General features: G+C 39.4%; 1 protein-coding gene across 1 annotated transcript; it reads left to right on the plus strand.

Moving 5' to 3' along the window:
- Nucleotides 1-17,717: 17,717 nt before the first annotated feature.
- On the plus strand, nt 17,718-20,824 carry socs1b (suppressor of cytokine signaling 1b). Its single transcript, XM_036557839.1, has 2 exons — nt 17,718-17,994; nt 18,384-20,824. The coding sequence occupies exon 2, from the start codon at nt 18,455-18,457 to the stop codon at nt 19,022-19,024; it is 570 nt and encodes a 189-aa protein (XP_036413732.1). The 5' UTR covers nt 17,718-17,994; nt 18,384-18,454; the 3' UTR covers nt 19,025-20,824.
- The last annotated feature ends 258 nt before the right edge of the window (nt 20,825-21,082 follow it).

Below are 21,082 nucleotides of genomic sequence, written 5' to 3' on the forward strand. Positions count from 1 at the left end.
TTTCTTTCATAGTTAACAAAGCCAGCTGAGAAAAGTCTTGACCCAAGTGTCTTTCAAACCAAATGCAAAGCAAAGCTATAAAAAAGAGGATATAGCTGAGCCACAAGTGGCTGGCTTTGGTTTGACAGTATGAGCTTCACCTTTTCTCTTTTCACTTTCAGTTTGTTAACTATTCTGTAATTACAGCTTTACAAATTACACATCTACGTGGCAAACAATCCAGGAACGGAATCTACGTTATACCTGTAATTTATCATGGGAGAACAACAAATACCGAAAATGAAACGCGTCTCTACATGTGGGACTTCTTAGTATTATTAGCATGGAATCAACAGTGCATGACTTGGTTTTAAAGGGAATTTGACAAATTTTTACTCATAATCAAATAAGTAAGATGTAAACCAAGCCCATTCTGGAGAAACTTTCCCAATTGTTAAAGAGAACTGCAGTGGTGTTCAAGAGTACCAGACACCTGAAGCATTTAACGGCTCTAAAAGCTTCCTCTCAGAAAGTCATTCGTTTGCTAATACGTCATCCGGTGCCTGAGATGTTGTTTTAGGATAATTCTGAGATAAGCTTTTGGTCTACAACATATTTTTAAAGGCCGATCATGCCGGAGAAGTACATTAAGGATGTTATAAGACAAAAAAGTTCCAAAATAGTTTGGCATTATCAGGATTGCAGATAAAAAGGCATGTAGGTTTATAAGTCATTTTGGATGGTAAATCAAATGGCTATATTTGCATGAAGCCTGGTTCCTGTCACCACCACTGTAGGGAAATCTGATCTGGTAAGCTTCCCTACGATTACACCAAAATATTCCAGATAGCTTTGTTAAAGTCGGCCTCAAACTGGAGAAATCGATGGAATATCCACTTTAAGCACTTTCAAAGGAAAATAACAGGTTTACAAAGACAAAGAGTAGAGTAGAAAATATATCTTTAAATTCTGAAGTACACATCTGGGAACAGACTTCTTCATTGTCTTTCTCAGTAATACTGACTAATTAAGTCCTTTAGAGAAAAGAAAAGAAAAGAAAAAAAACAATACTTGAGGAGCTACAACTTGACTGAATACAATAAAGGAGTGTCTGCATACTTATTAACATAGTAATGGCTTAAAAATAGGTTAAGCATCAGGTTACACCAAGTTTCACACTGAACTGAAAGTAATTGCAGCATATTTATGAGTACCTGCCCCTTTAAAGAGCGAGTTACTTGAAGTGGGTGTGTATAGAAAAGCGTTGAATGCTGTGTTTACCTTGAGTCTTCTACAGCTGGAGGACTGTCTGTGTAGGCTCTCTGGTAAGTAAGCAAAAAGCTTTGTTTTAGATGTAAAAAATGTTTTTTTTATCATGAATCATGAATGAATGAATCAGAAATGGTGGCAACAGTATAGGCTACTATTATAGCCATGGTGTACATAGTCATTATAACCAACTGTATCTTCAATCATCTGTGAAATCCGAGTTATACCACTGCATAGTTTATAGAAATGCCACGGATTTGTTGGGATTTTGCCTCAAAGGTCTGATTCAGAGCTAATAATGTGCCACAGCGGCATCTTTATGGCCATAACATGGTCGTTTCAGTAGGATATGGACAAGCAGAAAGCTTTGAATTGTATGGTCTTTCCAATAGTTCAGTCAAAATATCGAGTAAAGTTGATCACTTGATGCTTTCCAAATGTAGAGTTTATGACTGTGATTGGTTTGAATGATCAAATGCATCAAAGGTTTCTTGTAATGTCATTGCCATAGATATATATGGAGAACTAGACTGCTGATGATGTCACAGTGTAACCACCAAAGTGAAGCCACTTGGCCATCATATCGGTACACCCTAAAATGAATGTCTGTCTATGAACGCAAACATAATCCTAATTAAATGCCTGAAACTATTTCAAATGTAACATTTCTAACAATGTAGTTTCGTTAACTATGTCTCAGCTGAGCAGCTCGGCAGACAGCTAGCAGGCTAAGATGCTCCGTCAATACCACTGGCCCATATTTATCAAAGTTTTTAGAGTATGAATACTGATCTAGGATCAGTTTATACCTTTTACTGTGTGCTCTAGGCTTGTGAGGTCTGGCTTAAGATCACTGTTTTTACTCTGAGATGCTGAGATGTGTGCCATTTAGAGTAAGGCTTCACTAGAAAACTGCAAAACAAAGAAAATAATTTGTTGCATCTGCATGTATGTTGTACTAGCTTCAAATGTCCGTGTTTATGTAGAAAGTCCAGAGAAGTGAATCAACATAATTTACTGATTCCCATAGAGATGAAATTTAGCAGTATTGTAACAATAGAATTTGAATAAAACTCAAATGGACTCTTTAAAAGAGAAGTGTATTATGTTTTGCTCTGCAGAAAGCAAAAATACATTTGATCAAATGACATTGATTATCTCGTATCAATGGCACATATTAAAGTCTGGGATGTTTTAGATAACGGTCGGTAAGCGAACAGTCCTTTCTCGTAGTTGATGTGTTAGAATGTGGTAGAAATGGGCAGGCGTAAACACCTAAGTAACTCTGACAAGGCCCAAATGGATATGGCCAGACAACCGGCTGAGACTCAGCAGTGATGAGGACCTACCCACAGTGGTCTGAAGAGGGTAAACCACAACAGGGCTTAGGCCACCCAAGGCTCACTGATGCCCAAGAGCAGTAAAGGCTAGAGTCAGAGTCCCTAAGCTGACCCCTGTTGAAAGAGCATCAGAACTGAACCTTGAAGTGATTAAAGTTTTTGACCTAAACATCATAAACACACCTAAACATCAGCAGCTAAACCCCTTTGCGGCAGTGGTGTTCCCTGATGGCCGTGTTCTCTTTCAGCAGAATAATGCGCCCTGCTGCACACTGACCCATACTCACAAACCTTCTCAGGGTAAAAATGCTGATCCAGGATCAGATTCCTCTCCTTTTTATTGTGACTGTACTGAGTGGAACAGATCCTAGATCTGCACTCCTACTCTGAGAAGCTTCATGAATACAGGCCTTTGTTTGGTAGAAGTTTGAGGAACATGACGCAGAGTTCAAAGTGTTTCCCGAATTCCCCAGATCTCAAGTATCCGTGGGATATTCAGGGACAAGTCCAAACCACAGCGCTCCACCTTGCAACTTATAGGACTATGGACTGTTGTACCAGGCATCATAGGACACCTTAGAGGTCTTGTAGACCTGAGCAGGTGGTTGTAATGTATGGTCATTCCTCATTACCCATTTTAAGTGTATAAAAAATGTACTATGTAGAGGGGTTAGCAGAAAGACAGCTAACATGAGGTTGATGCACAAATATGTCTTTTGTGGTTGTTGCTAGGCTGGACAAACTTTATAGACAGTAGCAAAAATTCCATCCAACTTAATGAAAATTTTCAGACAGATTAGGTTTTGGCAAAATACTTAGGTTTATACCAAGTTATTGATTTTTAATGGCATTTGTTTTGACAATTTTTGGCATGTACAGCTACAGCAGGCTTTATAAATGCTTTGAATTTATTTATATTGCTTGAGGCAGCTTGTCCTGCTGTTCTTGTTTCTACAGTTATGTCTGTATATAAGCCACAGAAATTGTTGTCTTCCCTTCACGGAAATTGTTGTCTTCCCTTCAGCTTCAGCACATTGTTGTGTAGATTACAAACAGGTAGGTTGAGTTTGAAAAAAACCCTCCTTAATTAGGGGTGCTGTTAATGTAATGATAATTTACTTAAGTAACAGTAAAAGGAAATGACTCAAGTAAGAGTGAATAAGTTGTTACCGGAAAACTACGTGAGTAACTGAGTTACTTTCCTGTATATCGTCAAAGAAAAACAAGTATCTCCAAAATGGTAACTTTACAGCAGAGGGCAAAGACGTTCTTTAGTTTAATGTACGTTAATGTAAAGAGATTTTATTCTGAGCAATGTAGAAGCATTTCTATTGGTCCAATCATCATGAAATTTTCACAGAATTTAAATGGTATCTCAAATTAGCAAAAATGGAGATTTTTTCGGACACCAGCGATATCCACATATCTCATGCGCCCATCCCACAGGAGCTGGCAAGAAGCAGGGTCCAAACACCAAGTGAGGATGAAGCCCCTCGAGGACAGCGGGGAGACGAAATCCATGTGGGAGTGGGGGATGGTGCGTGAGTCCTGAACTCGCCCAGGCCCCGTCTCCCTCGCAGGGCTTTGTCCTCGCTCGGTGTTTGGGCTCCAGTGACGACCGCAGCCAGCAGAAAGGGGGATGGGTGCATGCCACACCACACTCACAATCTGAAAATATTTCTAAATTGACTTGGCTACATCATTGGAAATAATCTGGACAAACAAAACTAAAGCAAAACATGATATTACACAAGAAAGAAACAACATGTTTTCATGATTAGATGATTAAATGTTTTCTTGGTTTGACCTTTTTAAAAAAAGCAGATTACTTGATTAGGAGTCAACTTAATGGGTAGCTACTTGAACGTTAACTTACATTAACTAAAGTAGCTACCTAACAGGCACTTGTAATAAAATGTACACAACAGCTTTTAAGTTTAATAATGAAAAAAGACTATTTTTTTTTAAATATTAAGAAAACAGTAAACAGCTGGTTAACACAAGATCCATCTCCAGTAAGACTTTTATTTTGAATAACCTTTTTATTTCACGTAAATTGGACTTTTTATTTCTAACCGAGACCTGGTTGGGTATGGGTGAGTCGAGTATTTTTCTGGAACTTTTGTCTGCAAACTGCAATTTCTTTAGCTCTGCTAGGACAACAGGTTGTGGTGGAGGTGTGGCAACGGTCGTCAAAACTGTCTCAAATGTCACTCACTTTCTTTTGCGTCATTCTCTAGTTTTGAAGCTCAACTATTTCACCTGGAAGGCAGAGAACCACTGCTTTGTATATTTATGCACAGGTTTTATGAATTTTATGAATTTCTTTCAGTGATTATGCCGACAGCTGATAGACTGTTGATTGTAGGAGACTTTAATATTTACGTATGCTGCCCAACAAAACCTATGGCCAGTGAGTTCATTCATCTTCTTGATTTTTTTAACCTTGTCCAGTCTATAAACGGTCTTACTCACATACACGGCCATACTCTAGAGCTCATTCTGACACATGGCTTTAATATGAGTGACACTGACACTGAAGATGCATGCTTTTCTGACCATATGACCATAGGACTTAGTTAGAACCCTGCTCCTAGAGTTCCTGTTGGTCGCTATCGATTTACAAGCTCTCTCAAGCTGTGTCCCAATTCAGGGGCTGCATCCTTCGAAGGATGCTGTCTATGAAGGCGTGTCGCCGCTCCTGTCAATTCTTGACAGGTTCTCTAAAGATGGAGCCAGAAACTTTTGATTTTAGTTTTTTTTTTATTGTTTCATTTATTAGACCTGGAGATGCTTCTCTCTGTCTGCTCTTTTGCTCCGTAAAACAAAATGAAATGTTAGCGTAAATTTTGCTTCGGATCACATTGTTTTTTTTTTTTACATTTGTATCATTAGCTATTTGACTCAGTTTAAACCCAATACTTACATTTAAAAGTTTCTCCTCAGCTGCCGTTCGCTCCTCTGCTGACACCGCCATGTTCTTGAATCCTAGCTTAGTCTTCAAAAACCTGTGAGGACCTGTGAAAGACATTGTAGCCCATATGAAGCCTACTACATCACCCTGCGATGCCATCCCTGCTCGTCTCCTAAAAGAGACAACTGATATAATAGGTCCTAGTGTTTTTTCTATTATAAACATCTGCTTAACTTCTGGTACTGTTCCTACTTACTTTAAACATGCACTGATATCTAATCTTCTAATATTTATTTTAATATTTTAATAATATTTAATCCTTAATAACTTTTGTCCAATTTCAAAATGAACATTTTTCTTGAAAGTTGTGGAAAAAGTAGGTCTTTCACAGCTATGGTCCTATTTGAATATAAAATGATATTTTTGAAACCTAATAATCTGGTTTTAAAGCCCTTCATAGCACAGAGTCGGCCTTATTAAAAGTGACAAAAGATCTATGACTTGCTGTGGTCTCACTTTAATCGTGCGAGAGCTCGGTGCCACTTTTGACACGATTGTACTTAACATTCTTACTGAACGCTTTGAGCGCATGGTTGGGTTGCAGGGGACTTTCTCAGTCAATGTGGGCAATTGTTTTTTAACTGTTGCCACCATTGATTATGGCTTCCCACAGGGCTCTATATTAGGGCCTGTCCTCTTTTCAATGTATGTGCTTCCATTAGGTGATATTATCCAGAAGCATCTTTTTTCAGTGTGATGCCCATGACATGCAACTCTATCTCCCTCTAAAACCCAACATGTGCCCATTGAAGTGCCTCAGTCAGTGTCTAGAGTATAATAAAAGCTGGATGGACAACAACCTTTTACAACTCCATGAAAAGAAATCTGATTTTATTGTTTTCAGCCCTTCTAAACACACTTCAGAGGTATCAAATCATCTAGGAGCACTCTCACAATACGTAAAGCCAAGTGTTGAGAATCATCGTGTCATTCTTGATTCTGACCTAAGATTTGCCCAGCAGACCAGTAGTTTTTATCAACTCCATACAATTTCAAAAATTAAACCATGTCTAACGTTTCATAACTTGGAAAAAGTCATTCGTGCTTTCATTTCTGTACGTCTAGATTCTCTGTACGTAGGACTTAAGTTGTCATTGGCTCGCCTCCAGTTATGCAGCTGCTAGGCTGCTTACGGGCACCAAGATAGGGACCACTTGGCTCCAGTTTTAGTCTCCGTTCATTGGCATCCTGTCCATTACAGGATCCAATTTAAGGTTCTTTTATGTGTTTTTAAAGCTCTTAATGGCCTAGCCCTATCTTACATCGCAGACTTGCTCCACTCTTACTCTGTTCCTAGGTCTCTGAGGTCTTCAGATCAGTTACTTATGGCTGTTCCAAGGTCTCTGTTGAAGCTGAGGTGACTGTGCATTTGCAGTTGCTGCTCCAAAGCTGTGGAACAGCCTAGCCCTCAATATGCACTTTGGTCAGCTGCTGTTTTAAATGTGCACTATAAATAAAAATGTACTTACTTACCCAAAAGGAGTTAGAATTAGTTAGCAAGCCAGCTAACCTCTTGTATGCTCCCTCAGGAAGTTGAGTTTTCGACAGGTTTCAGGATGTTTGGTAGCTGATAATAATGCTGTTTTCTTTAGTTCATTTCTAAAACAATGAAGATGAGAACTGGGATAAAGTGTGTTCTTCTTTTACACCGATAACGTTATCCTCATTCTTTTTTCCCTAAACTTGACACCTCCGAACACATCAGGGCTGAAGTGTAGCTGTTTTGCATCTGGGAACTTCTCTGTTTTGACTATAACTGAATCTTTCAATCTTTTCATCTAATTGATTTATGAGCTAAAATGCACACAGTAAAATAATAGTACTTTACTACAAATGAACTCCAGTAAAAGTTCCTAAGTTTCACCTCTGGCTACAACATTAGCTTAAAGTAGCCTAGCTAGGAAGTTGTAGCCCAGCTAATAAGGTTAAACTAGCTGAAGTGAACGTTCATGCTTAGCGTATTCATCAGACAAAACCATGGTTACACCAGAGGGAGAATTACCATGCTAGAGGGCGCTCCCGAGCGAGTCCAAAAGAAATGGGTTAAGATGGAGCATTTGAGCAAAAAACATAGTTTATAAATGCTTCAACATTTTTAATGTAAAAGAATACAGTCAGTTCCTGAACACAAAACAGCATAAAACTTATTAAACTCGAGTTGGAAGTTTAAAACAGCGCCTCATATAAGTTCATTTCCGGGCGAGCATGGAAAGGTCAATTTGGAGGCGACGCAGCCAAAGTCTGGAGGAGGTTGATTAGCTGGCCTGGAAGGAAGGCAGAGGCTCAGTGGTGTAGCCCATTTTACTGAAAAATCAAAGCAGTCTAACAAGGACAAAGCAAAAGTGATACTGTCTGTTGCAAAGAAAACAACAGTGGGCATGAGATACAGTGTCTTCTACGATTTCTGGGAAACTGAAACCTCTGACAGTACAAGCTGTATAATCAAGGAAAGGTATTAAATATTAATGTAATAGAAAAGTGCAGAATACCTTCTTTTATTACTGGCTATTTTAACAGTATGCATTTTATAATAATCAGGATTGAGCATGGTATCTAATACATACAATGTATTAGATACATTCACGATAGAAATAAGAAGCAGATACAAACTAAAGCTTAGCACAACATTTATGGCCCAGCTGGTTTGATGGCTCCGCTGCTGATACATCTGCATCATCATTCAGCCTCAAAAACGTATAGACAATTTAGTTGTGTGCAAAAGTTTGGGCACCCCTAGTCAAAAGACCTCTAACAAATATATCTAGAAGGGAAAAGTGCTAAGGTGCTTCTAGGCCATTGCTATGTTATCCCACGTGGTTGCTAAGGTGGTCTTAGGCTGTTGCTGCATTGTCCCAGGTGGTTGCTAAGGTGTCCCAGGTGGTTGCTAAGGTGTTTAAGTCTGTTGCTGTGTTATCCTAGGTCATTGCTATGGTATCCCAAGTGGTTGCTAAAGCTGTTTGAACGAATGCGCACTATTCCTGTGTATTTTGAGATTCTAGCTAGAGATTCTAGTATACTGGCTTTGACATTTTTCTGCAAATTGCAGGGCACTATTTCTGTTTATTTTCTGAAATTAGCATGTTGTAAAAATACAATTTGCCATAACTTTTGCACAGACCAGGCCACATTTTATGTTTTTTTTTTATTGCAATATGTTAAATTTACCAATTCAACAGTAATTGTGCATTAAAATGAGCTGAAGTGTGCTGTAGAGCATGTTTTACCTCATTTTCACTAAAACAAAACATATCATTTGACCAGGAGTGCCCTAACTTTTGCACATGACTGTACTGTCTATATATTTTTAGGCCGAATGTTCCTGCAGTTGAATGTAAAGGTGGCATTTTGTACTTTTTTGCTAATTCCAACGTTTAATTACATTTTCTTGACCACACAGCTCGCGCTATGAGACGTTTCAGTTTCCCAGAAATGACAGCAGACGCTGTGTCTCAATGTTGTTTTGTTAGAATAAAAGATAAACACAAAGTTTATGTCACAACTGGTATGATGGCTCCGCTCCTGATTCAGCTGCTGAATCAGCTGCTGAATCATTCAGCCAAAAAAAAACAAAACATATAGACAGTACAGTCATGTGCAAAACATGTCCTCTACAGAGAACAGACTTTTTGCACATTTTAAAACACAATTACTATTTATTTGCTGGATTTGCTGAAAACATGTTACATTTTATTTTTTCCAATATCTAAAATTCAGCAAATAAATAGAAATTATAATGTAAAATTTGCAGAAAAATGCCATATTTAAGATTGTTCCCTGTCTTTTTCTTTGTTATCTACTTTCATGGGTTTCACTTTTCAATCTAGAACCACAAAACTGAAATGAAAACGTTGGAATGGTGGCGCAGTGCGTAGCGCTGTTACCTCACAGCAAGAAGGTCCTTTCTGTTTGGATTTGTCTGGATAGGCTTCCTCATGCCCTCAACTGCAGTCAGCCAGCTGGAGATACTTAAACTAGACACTAATTGTGTGAGTGTGGTTGTCTTTATGTCTGTGCGTCTGCCCTGTGATTGTCCAAAATGTTTCCTGCCTTCTGCCCAGTGAGAGCTGGGATTGGTGCCAGCACCCCCCGTGACCCAGGAGAATAAGGGGCTTGGATATTGTGTGAGCGAGGAAAGGAATGGCAGAATGTTGAAAAAGTTCAAATCTAACTGCCTCAACTGATGACACTTTTCACACTGACCCTTGTAGACATTACATGTAGATTCACACATATTAGCAACCACCTGGGATACCATAGCAATGATCTAGAAACGCCGTTGCACTTTCTTCTTCTAGTTAGATCTGTTCTCTGTAGAGCATGTCATTTGACCAAGGGTGTTCAGACATACTTCAAACTTTTTTAAGCTCATAAATGTAAAACGGAGGTGGACAGTTTCCTGTTCACCACCCCCACACAGTGTGTACCTCTAACCTTCTCAAACAGAGGCCAAGGCACAGCTGCTGGATAGTAGTGGTAGGGATAGTGCGGAACATTGAAGAGCCTTACAAGGTGCTGGTCCCAAAACTTACTGCTTGTATGCAAATATGCATTTGGTGGTAACATGATTGATATTTCAGAAAATCATCTTTATGAACTGACCTACCAAAACTTACTGCTTGTATGCAAATATGCATTTGGTGGTAACATGATTGATATTTCAGAAAATCATCTTTATCAACTGACCTACCATTTTAGTCGTAACACCCATGCAGGCTTATATCTTGGCTGCTTGATTTGCTGTTTACAGAGGATTTTTCAGAAATAATTCAATTGGCCAATTGTGCTCTATTGGACTCTTGGCCACGGATGGCTGTGGCATCACCAGGGATCGAACTCACTTAGACGGTTGCGCCACTCGGGAGCCCCAATAATTAAATATTTAATATGTAAGCAAAGTCTTTCAAAGTGGTTTGATGTGAAACACTCTGTTCTAGAGAAGCTTACAGAGCCAGTATTGTTCACAGTCTTGGCGATAGAGGCCGGATATTGGAAAAGTCAAATAGATATCTATAGGATACAGTTATTAGATGAAACAGTTATGAATGAGTCGCCTGATGTTTGAGACATTGAATGCGTTTACATGCACTCAATAATCCGATCATAATCAGATTTCTGCAGTTATACGATTATTCAAATGGTCATGTAAACACCATACTCTGATCTAGAAATCTGATTAAGAAATCTGATAAAAAGGCCGGATTTTAGCTCAGTAATCCGATTTCTCAGTGCATGTAAACTGATTTCTTTTGGATTTCTCAGTCTGCGCATGTGCGAAACAGACCGCGGTACCAGAAATAACCAAGCAGCGTTGCCGCGAGACGCAGCAAAACACTTTTGGAGCGACGCTGAAAACAACTACATCCTTGACCAAATGAAGGATTTAAATATTCTTCATCTTCTAGATCATGTATGTTCATATTTTCAGGTAAAGTGGCGCAATGTTTTGGCATGAAGTTTGAGTTTTACATTACGTTTAAGTAACGTCTTCTTCTGTGAGTTTATTGGCTGGTTGCAAAGCAGAAATCTGATTACTGTCTGACTCTTGTAGACCCGGAGTTTTCACATTATCTGATTACCCAAGCGCATGTAAACACGTTAATCGGATTACTGACAAAATCTGATTTTCTGCAGTTATCGGATTATTAAGTTCCTGTAAATGCACTCAGTGTTTTATGATAGTTTTTGCTCTAAAACATGTTTTTTAAAAGCCAAAACAGAACCCAAAGAAAACATTTTGTTCAGATGTTCCACTATTTGACCATTATCAGCTTCAGAAGACATGAGTAGGATCACTGATTTTTTGGATAGCAAATAAAATGGCTATATTTGTGTTCTGACCATGGTTTCTACCACTCCACTGTGAGACCTGTGCACCTAGGATTACAATTATGGTTTGTGTTTGATAAAATGTTGCTATTTTATGTTGCTTACGTCCTGAAAATATAGTGTGGTGCATAAAGTTACGTTAAACTACTAAGCAGTTTCATGGAATGTTATATTTTATAAATTTAGCCTACACAGATGAAGCTGAAATTTGGCTGCAAACATTTAGTTGAGGTTTTTTAACATAATGCTTAAAAAGTTCAGTTGAAAAATATCAAAATTTGTCGTATAAGGAACAGTGTGCCAAAGCTAAGTTAAATGATATGGGGGAAAATATCTATTCTAACCAATATTATGGTTGCGATTAAAATGCGATTGCTTTCTATAGCTTAAGCTACGGCCCTTTTTTGGTCAAGAAGACCACCATTTCTCAGGATTGAGTCTCTAAATTTCCCCATTTAAAACTTAAGACAGTGCTGTTAGATGTAATTCAAATTGTTCAGTCCTACAAAGATATGACAGACTGGTGTTAGCAAGGCACAGTCTGACATGGTGACAGATTCCAAACAAACCTAAGAGCTGCCTTACTCCAAAGCAACAGTGAACGTTTGCTCTGTGGTAGCTAAAATAAATAAATCAGAGCCCAACATCAACAAGACATAATAAGAGGCATGCCTAAACCACAGGATATTATCGACTCATTCAATTTTTGATGACTTGCAATTCTACTGGCCGGCATTTGTGTTTAGTTTTGGTTTAGGTGAATTAGGATTGACATAATGGGCTTGAGGAGACATTAATTGAACTTGCTTTGAATGGGCAAAGTAAATGAAAATGTAATTACTAGCAATCAAATCTAGGCCTATAGAGCTGAAAGGCATTACCAGTAAACTGCACTTCTTGAGCTAACAAATCTTGTGATATCATTGCTCACTGTGAAAAGACATCTGTGTTGTGCAAGATAACAGGACATTTATCTTTAAGTTACTAGATGGATATCATTTGTACATATTTGTCATAGTGGATTGACTAGAATGGTACAGGAAACTCCAGCTGAACTGTTCCCACCTTTGTTTAGCTTTTACTGAATGTCACAGTCATCATTATACATCTAGTTTGCTTAACCAATATTTTCAGTTTACGGGAAGACAGAGGAAGAAGAACCAGGTCCATTTACTGTAAAATGAAACCATATTATAGGATTAAGATGCCCCATAGCTGTAATAAGAAGTCTCTCTGAAAGAAATCTTGAACCAATTTTCATCTGATTTGTACAGAATTTTTAATTTATATGTCAAATAATTTCTTATCTTTGCATTCTTCATAATTTTATCAGATTTGCCAGATTTTATCAGTTATTTGAAATATGTTTTTCGAAACAGTAATTTGACCTTCAGTTTTGAGTATTTTGGTCTCTCCCCATTCAAAGAGAGACAGGACTCTGGTCTTCTGTGGTTGGAAATAACTGCTCGGTGGTGTTGCAAAGATGGCTGCTGAGTAAACAGACTTTCCTGGGAGATGAATAAATAAGGAGAAGGGCCACTGGTTGAAATATGAATGGGAAAGCTTATAACACTAAACATAGCGTCTGTTGGAGGAGAAAGTCCCGCCTTTCAATAGAAAGAGCCAATCAGCTTCCTGGTTATGCTTAGAGCAGAGAAGCATCAATGATATTGTGGCACTAGCAGGGAAAGTCACCCTCGTTGTGGAGATCCGGGCAAGCACAGTAGCCAGAGCAACAAAAAAATCATGTTTTTTGTGCATTATTGAACCAAACGCTACAAACTATTTATGAAGTTTTTGTAAGATTTTATCAGTTTTTTCAAGTATCCTTTTTAAACCTTCAGTATTTTGGTCTCTCCTCAATCAGAGAGAGGAGTCTGGTCTTGTATGGCTGGAAATAACTGCCCAGCGGTGCTGCAAAGATGGCCGCCAAGTGAACAGACTTTCCTAAAAGGACTTAGCTTTCTTATATGGACTTTGGGACAAGCTAATCCATGAGGCGGAGAACAATGTATGAACATTTCGAATGTTTTGAAATTTTAAAAAGACTTTGCAAGCCTGCTGGGAGTTTCAGTTAGAAGTACCACGTTTTAATCTACTGTGAGCTTCTGATATTGCTTTTAAATGGGTAACCCATCTGCAAAATGTGTAGCTGGTTCTTTCAAGCTGTTAGCTGAGAAATTCATAGTTTGGTTACATTTTGTCTTGACAAACTAGACATCATGAAGGTTCTGCTAATAATATCTAGCTAGTGCATAATGCTAATGCTAGCTAGCCATTAAACAGTTAAGTGTCTTTGTAATGGAAATCTACTCTCTCTCTCTCGCTCTTCTGTAGCTTTTGATCTGTAGCTTATGGTCTCACTAAATAAGTCTGCAGAGCTGACTAGAATGTGGATCTAGTACATCACAGATCAGATAAAAATCAAAGAAAACAGAAATGTTTATTTAGCCATTCAGACACAGCTCTGGTTAAACAGCACATATGAAGCATTGCAGTGAGAGTGCAGATAAACATCAAACTCAAGCTTTTTTTTATAGATCGAATCTTATAGATATAATTGAATAAAACTTTCATTTATCATGTTTGTAATCAGTTTTGTTTTATTGGACACATAGTAGCTCATTAAAAAATGGACATGTGATAGAAAACATGTTGAAGATGGACGACAGGACATTCAGTTTTATTCAGGGTGCTCAGGCATTTCCTCCATTTACTGCCATTCACTCACTCAGAGCCGTTGGTCACACCCATTATGCCTTTTAGGTCTGGGATTCCTGTTTCCCCCTGGGGTGTAATGTCTGACTGTAATTATCCTTTATAGTATTTTTTATCAAGTTATCTCCTCTACCTCCAGCTGTTATTCTTTTATAACTTCATTTCTAATGTTGCACAGCTTTCTTGTGTTTCTCATTTCATGATCACCTACAGATCTGCTTCTCATTGTGGACACATCTAGAGGTACTTCACTTTTTTTATGATTTGAAAGCTGGACTGCACAGGACTATCACATATCGCTGTTGTCGGAAGAAAAACTTTGCAGGAAAAGGAAAAAAAAACTACTTTACTTTTAATGTAAGTCAAAGAAACCAGACTTTTTTCCAAGACATTTCGGGCCGTTTTGTTTGGTCCGTTCTTTATGAAATTTACACACAATTTAAAGGGCAACAGCTGTTTTCAAATTATGCCAAAAACTGCAAATTTTGCAGAAAACCGACAAAAATGGAGATACGAGGTTTTCTTCCGACAACAGCGATACATGTGTCGCCAACCAAACTGGTTTCACTGCTGGAAACACTGATTCCAAACCTTTGCGTAAACAGTAGTGTATCTTATTTTGTTTGGTGTTTAAATGTTTTGGAAAAGGATAAAAAAAAAAAATCCCACACCGCGTATATAAGGTGAAGTGATGTAAACCCCCATCAGTAGTGCATTTTTCTTCATATAAACACAGTCAGGTCCATAAGTGTTTGGACAGTGATGCAATTTTTGTCATTTTGCCTTTCTACACCACCACAATGGATTTGAAATGAAGTAGGCAAGATTGAAGTGTTTAAGCTTTAATTCAAGGGGGTTGACCAAAAATATTGTATTAACTGTTTAAGGAATTACAGCCATTTTTACATACTTCCTCCATTTTTACAGGCCCAAAATCGACTTATAAGCAGTTCAATGGCCAGGTGTGGCCGGTTCCCCCATTATTTCCTGACAAATTAGGGAGATAAAACATCTGGCGTTGATTCCAAGTGTTGAATATGCTTAACCACCACCCCAATAGGTTCTCAAGATGTGATCGAAGTCTAGGCTGTAAAAGTGTTGAACTGCTACCAAATGCATATTGAACACTTGGAATCAACTCCAGACCTTCAATCACCTTAATTTGCCAATGAATTGACAAGGGAACCGGCCACACTTGGCCATGACGCTGCTTATAAGTCAAGCTTGAGCCTGTGAAAATGGAGGGATGGTGTAAAAACGGCTGTAATTCCTAATTTGGTTAGTGCAATTTTTTGGTTAAACCCTTTAAATTAAAGTTGAACGTCTCCAAAAGTTGACTTATAAGCAGTTGAATGGCCAAGTGTGGCCGGTTCCCCCATTATTTCCTGACAAATTAGGGAGATGAAAGGTCTGGCGTTGATTCCAAGTGTTGAATATGCACGTCCTCTGAACACAATGGATTTTCAAGATGTGATCGTCTAGACTGAAGTGTTGAACTGCTACCAAATGCATATTGAACACCTGGAATCAACTCCAGACCTTTCATCACCTTTATTTGCCAATGAATTGACAAGGGAACTGGCTACACTTGGCTGTATGGCTGTAATTTGGTTAATGCAATATTTTGGTTAAACCCTTTGAATTAAAGCTGAACATGTGCACTGCAATAATCCTGACAGCTCCATTTCAAATCCACTGTGTATTTGCACAAAGGCAAAATTACAAAATTTCTGTCGCTGTCCTAATACTTACGGACCTGACTATGTGTTGATGTCTCTGTCAAGGTGACAAGGAATTAGATCAAGTGGCCTGAAAAAGGGTCCTGGCGGAAAGCGGTCATCCAGCCTAGACTTCAGAAATAAGTTAGAGATAATTGATTGTGTTGAGATTAGATTTGAGACCAAGCGGTCGGGGTGCTTCTTCCTCAGAGTCACACTTCCTGTAGTCTGACATTGATGAACTTGCCTTTGGTAAAAAGAAAAATTGGTTCTCTCAGAACACAGTGCATGTTCCTTTAAAGGCACGGTGAAAGTGCTCCTGCGTGCGCGAGCCAAGTTTATCATTAATTATCTCATAATTTACAGGTTCTGTCGCTCTCCTCTCAGAGACCGTCTAGTCTGTATCAAAAACACTGCGACTGTAAGTCTGTAAGTCTGAGACATTTTATAGAAAAGCGTGTCATGAGATTGACCGCTGGTTGCAAATCACGTGATTTAGAGTAAGTCAGAGGGTGAGAGTGAAAGTAAAAGAAGAGAGCCTGTGTGCGTGTGACTGTGTGTGTGTGTGTGCGCGTGTGTGTAACAGAGGGAGGGTGTGTGGTTGGCATTGTTTTTATTTTTTCAAACGTATTATGTCTCCAGCTGGCCAGGTAGTGTGAACGCGCTTGCAGACTTGCAGCGAAAACAAAGTAAAAGTCGTGCAAAGCACTAAAACTGTTCTAACAGTTTTGGTTGTAGGACGATTCATATATACATATATATAATATGTGTATACACTCTGCTGATAAAACACCAAGGCAATTACAATTCTATTACAAAACATTTTTGTTTTGTTTTTTCAGCAGGGATATATATATATATATATATATATATATATATATATATATATATATATATACGCACTATGGAGCGCCTAAGTTGACATGGTGTTTCATTTTTAATAAAGCGTGGCCACAAATTAATATATTGTGGCGATGAGAAATAATATCCACATATATTTTTCCTTCAGAGCTCTGCTTTTGACAAAACGTATTGAAAACCTAATTGCTTTTATTAAAATGTATAGTTTTTCATAATATAATATATATATGTGCGTGTATCTTGGAGAAAATGTCAAATCTTCAAACATTGGTGCTGCGTTTAAAACCTTTAACTTCCAAATCAGCTAAGCTAGCATGTCAAAAACACTAGTGCACCACCATTAACACTGCATTTGTGGATTTGGGACGCAGCCACAAATATTTCTGAGAAGGCACTGGAGAACCAGCACTGGCTAAACCCTGAAATATCATTATGGCAAAATGTGCAGCTGAGTCTGACAACTGAGCTCGTTTCTTTGGCCCTCCGCTGTGTCTGGTGACCAAAATGTGCCCGTGATGGTCGAAAACGTCAACATATTTGATGAAAAAGGCGGTTAAAAAGGGAAAAGAGTCCAAATATTTCATTGTGGTTTGTGAGGTAAACGAAATGTTAGCGTAGTTGCTACGTTATGCAGAATGCAGTGAGGTAGCCCGCAAAGGGAGGAATACAAACCAGGGCGCGCGCGTGTTCTCCGTTTGAACTGTTTATGTATGTGTTTGTGAACGCGCTTGTCTTTCTATCCTTGCGAGGACCACATGCACAAGTGAGGACGCTTTGCTCGTCCTCTCTTGAGCACGAGTTTTATTCACTACGGATTATTGTGGTTAGGCTCAGGTTTATGTGCAGGTGTGATATAACTTGGCTGCAGTAATACAATTCTCAATAGGAATCTGTGGAAGTCCTCACAACTAATGTAAAAACACACATACGTGTGTGTGTGTGTGGGCGTGTGTGTGTGGAGCCTTTACAGCGACTGGCAGCCTCCGATTGGTGGTGCGGTAGCTTAACGTTCCCCAGCCCGACTACAATTCCTCTCAGGCACGACTGAGCGAAGCTTTCACTTTCGCTTTTTCCCAGTGTGTCAGCGGAGGCGACATGTTTTAGTCTGAAGTGATGTTCTCACAATGTAAGAACGTCGACAGGACACACGACTTCAGGAGATTTCAGGTTGGTTGCGGTCACATTCAACGTGTAGCGAGAAAGACAGCGAGTAGTTGACGTGAGACGGACTGGCGAACGGGAGAAAAAGCTGGCTGACGTGAGGCGACCCGGCTATGGCTCAGTGGATCGCAGGACGTCGACCTTTGATGTGAGGTTTGGTTCTGTGACACTGTTTGTGCTTGATAACCGTGTGAGACGGTGTGCACAGGAGTCTGCTGAAGTGCTGTATGTGTGTAAGGGTGTTAGTGTGTGTGTGTATGTGAGCAGACTGAGCCTTTTCTCTGCTCTCAAACAGGCCAGTGTCGTGTTGTCAAACTGTTGTAATGGCTTAAAATAGTTCAGCAGAGCTTTGGCATTCTCCCCTAACATGGGTCTTTTGAGTGAGAACAGGTGGCGAGTAGGGCGAGAAGGATGTCTTAAGTTCTGTCATATACTCTTTTAACGCACACGCGCTTGATGTGTTTAGGCATGATCAAACTCCTCCTTCTTCCAGCCCTCACTCAGCTAAATGTCTTTGTCTCTTTCTCTCTCCGCTAGTCAGCCACGACTCACTTCTGCATGAATAGAAGCCATGGAGATACTGTGCGACGGCTGGAGCCTGCTATAGAATGGTCCAGCACAATGAGCCTGACCATGCAGCTGCGCCAAAGGGTCCACCCAAGCCAACTGAGGTCCCCCCTGCACCTCCTGCCCCGCCGACACACTTTCATCCCTTCCGCCACGCGCAGGACCGCTCCCTCATCACCCAGGCCATCCACTTCTTGGAGAACAGTGGATTTTACTGGGGACCGATGGACGTGGACGAGGCCCACATGCAGCTGGCCGGCCTGCCGGTCGGGACGTTCCTGATCCGGGACAGCACACAGACGGACGTTTTCTTCACCCTCAGCTACCGGGCCGCGGATGGACCCACCAGTGTACGGGTGCTGCTGAAAAACGGAGCCTTCAGTTTGGATGGGAGCAAACACACCTTCCCTTGCCTCTTTGCCCTGCTGGAATTTTATATCTCATCCCCTAAGAGGAGTCTGAAAAGGCCCTATCGTGGAGCTGCACCCCAGACCCTTCAGGCGCTGTCCAGGAGGGCCGTGGTACGGACATTTGGCAGGGAGAGCATTGAAGGGCTCCCTGTAAGTGTTGGCCTCAAAGAATTTCTGAACTTATATCCTTTCGCGACATAAAGGGTGTGTACCTGCACATGTGCACCATGTGTGTTTATACAAAGATGTTCTGATTTTAGAGCAGCTATTCAGACCCTGCCTGCAGGGATAGCTCTTTGTGAATTCTGTGTTTGTGTGTATGTTCAAGGATTTATCAGTACTGTTACCATCAAGTGCACTACTACAGGATTTCATCCTTATTTCATCCGCCTGCTGTGCAGACAGTGTTTCATTTCAGATAATGTCCTGTAAAGAAACATAGGAAATGTCACAACAACGCTTTTGTTTTGTTTTGCAACGGTAAATTTACAGATCAGTACAAACTTCAAGATTCTGGTACACATAATTTATATATAAGTAAATAATAGATTGTTAGGTTTCAAGCAGTGTTTTAAGCCAACACAGCAACTTCATCGTCAGTTAGACCTAATAAACATGAATAGTCCAATCATAACAGCTGTAGCTTATTTCACTGGTCAAAGTAGCATGCGGTTCTCAATTGCATTAATTTTTTTTTGACTACCAAAAGGATGTAAAGTAAAATAAGTTAAAGCTCTCATATTTATCAGATAATCTGATAAATAAGATGCTTTTTAACTTTTTTTTTGTACTTCAAGTTAACATTATTTGCTAGGTATTGTCTGTTTTGTCATATGTTGGTAAAACTATTAAAGCAATGCAAAAACTATCTAAGCCTACCTTCCCAAATTTGTTCCCACCCCTTTCATGCAATAAATCATCTGATCACTGGCGCATTTAGGAGAAACAGAAACAGAAACTGGTTCTTCTTCAGAATTTCTGACGTGTATGACATCCTGGTATGTTGATCTGTCTTCTTACTGTTTCCTTGAATCCCGGGAAAGGCAGGCAGTTATGCTGAAAAGACAAAAGCCTCAGTGGGGTTTTATTTGAGTGGTCTGCCAAAGTTTCCCACTTCTGCCACAAACTTAAGACTATGGCTGAAGTTACTTGTTTCGTGGTGGGTGAGCAGCCCCATCTAGTGGACCAGTTTGGACAAACTCCAGTTGGATCTTCTTTAACAGCACCCAGCTTTAACTCTCGTGTCAAGACACTTGTTTGTCGTAAAATAAGACATGATAAAGTGAAATAACTTGAAGATAGTTTTGTGAAACGAGAAAGTGTCCTGCAGCTTATAGCTTTAGAAAGATCTAGAGGTCTGTACATGCCTTAATTCTCCAACTGTGAAATATACGCTGCTGTAGCAGGCCGTAGGTCATGTCAGGTACTTGATTGTGGCAGTAAAATAAATAACAATAAATATAACATTGTGATAGTTGTATTGATTGAAAAGAAAACTTCCTAAATTAGTCCAGATCATTTAAAAAAGATTACAAAATAAACTTCACCACTAGAATCACTAGAGGTGGCCTAACTTGTGTGGCCTCCATCACAAGTTTGGTAGTTTTAAAGGCCCCATATTCTCATATTTTTCTTTTTTTTTTCTACCGAGATCCAGTTATTATGTTTGTGTGGTAGCAAAAATACCCTTAATTCATTTTTTATGCAACCATATTCCAAGCTCTTTTTACGCCTTAGAACCGAACAGACTGTTTTTGTTACCGTGTCATTACGACTGATGTATGTAAATGATCTCTATTCCAATTGGCTGCCTTGTAGTGTGTCACAGTCTGGGTTGAAACACTCTGAGCTAAACTGCTGTTGGCTGATTTGATGGTTTGCGTGACATCAAAAAAGAAACTGCCTGTTTTTGGTTTTGTATATAGACTGTATGGACTGAAGAGTGAATAGTTCTCTGTGAAACTTCAACACTGTTTACAAATTACATTAAACTCTTTTATGTCAAACGAACACGTTTTCCATGATATGGTCCTTTATCTTGCAAATCGTAGGTGGAGCTCCAGCTTGAAAATAAAAGCTGAAACACGTAGAGCCAGTTTCCCAGGCCCACTGCAAGGCTGATCCTAGATGAACATGAATTTCTAATGGTGACTCATCATTAACATTTCAGTTTAGTCTAGAACAAGGTGGAAGTAATGTCTGGGAAACCAGCCAAGAAGATTTTGGAGAGGATTGAAAAAGCACAGGAATGGACACAAT

Source organism: Colossoma macropomum, unplaced genomic scaffold, assembly GCF_904425465.1.
Source record: "Colossoma macropomum unplaced genomic scaffold, Colossoma_macropomum, whole genome shotgun sequence".
Classification (NCBI taxonomy): Eukaryota; Metazoa; Chordata; class Actinopteri; order Characiformes; family Serrasalmidae; genus Colossoma; species Colossoma macropomum.

Coding starts and splice junctions, on each gene's coding strand:
- socs1b (XM_036557839.1), top strand. CDS start 18,455: ATGGTCCAGCACAATGAGCCTGACCATGCAGCTGCGCCAAAGGGTCCA.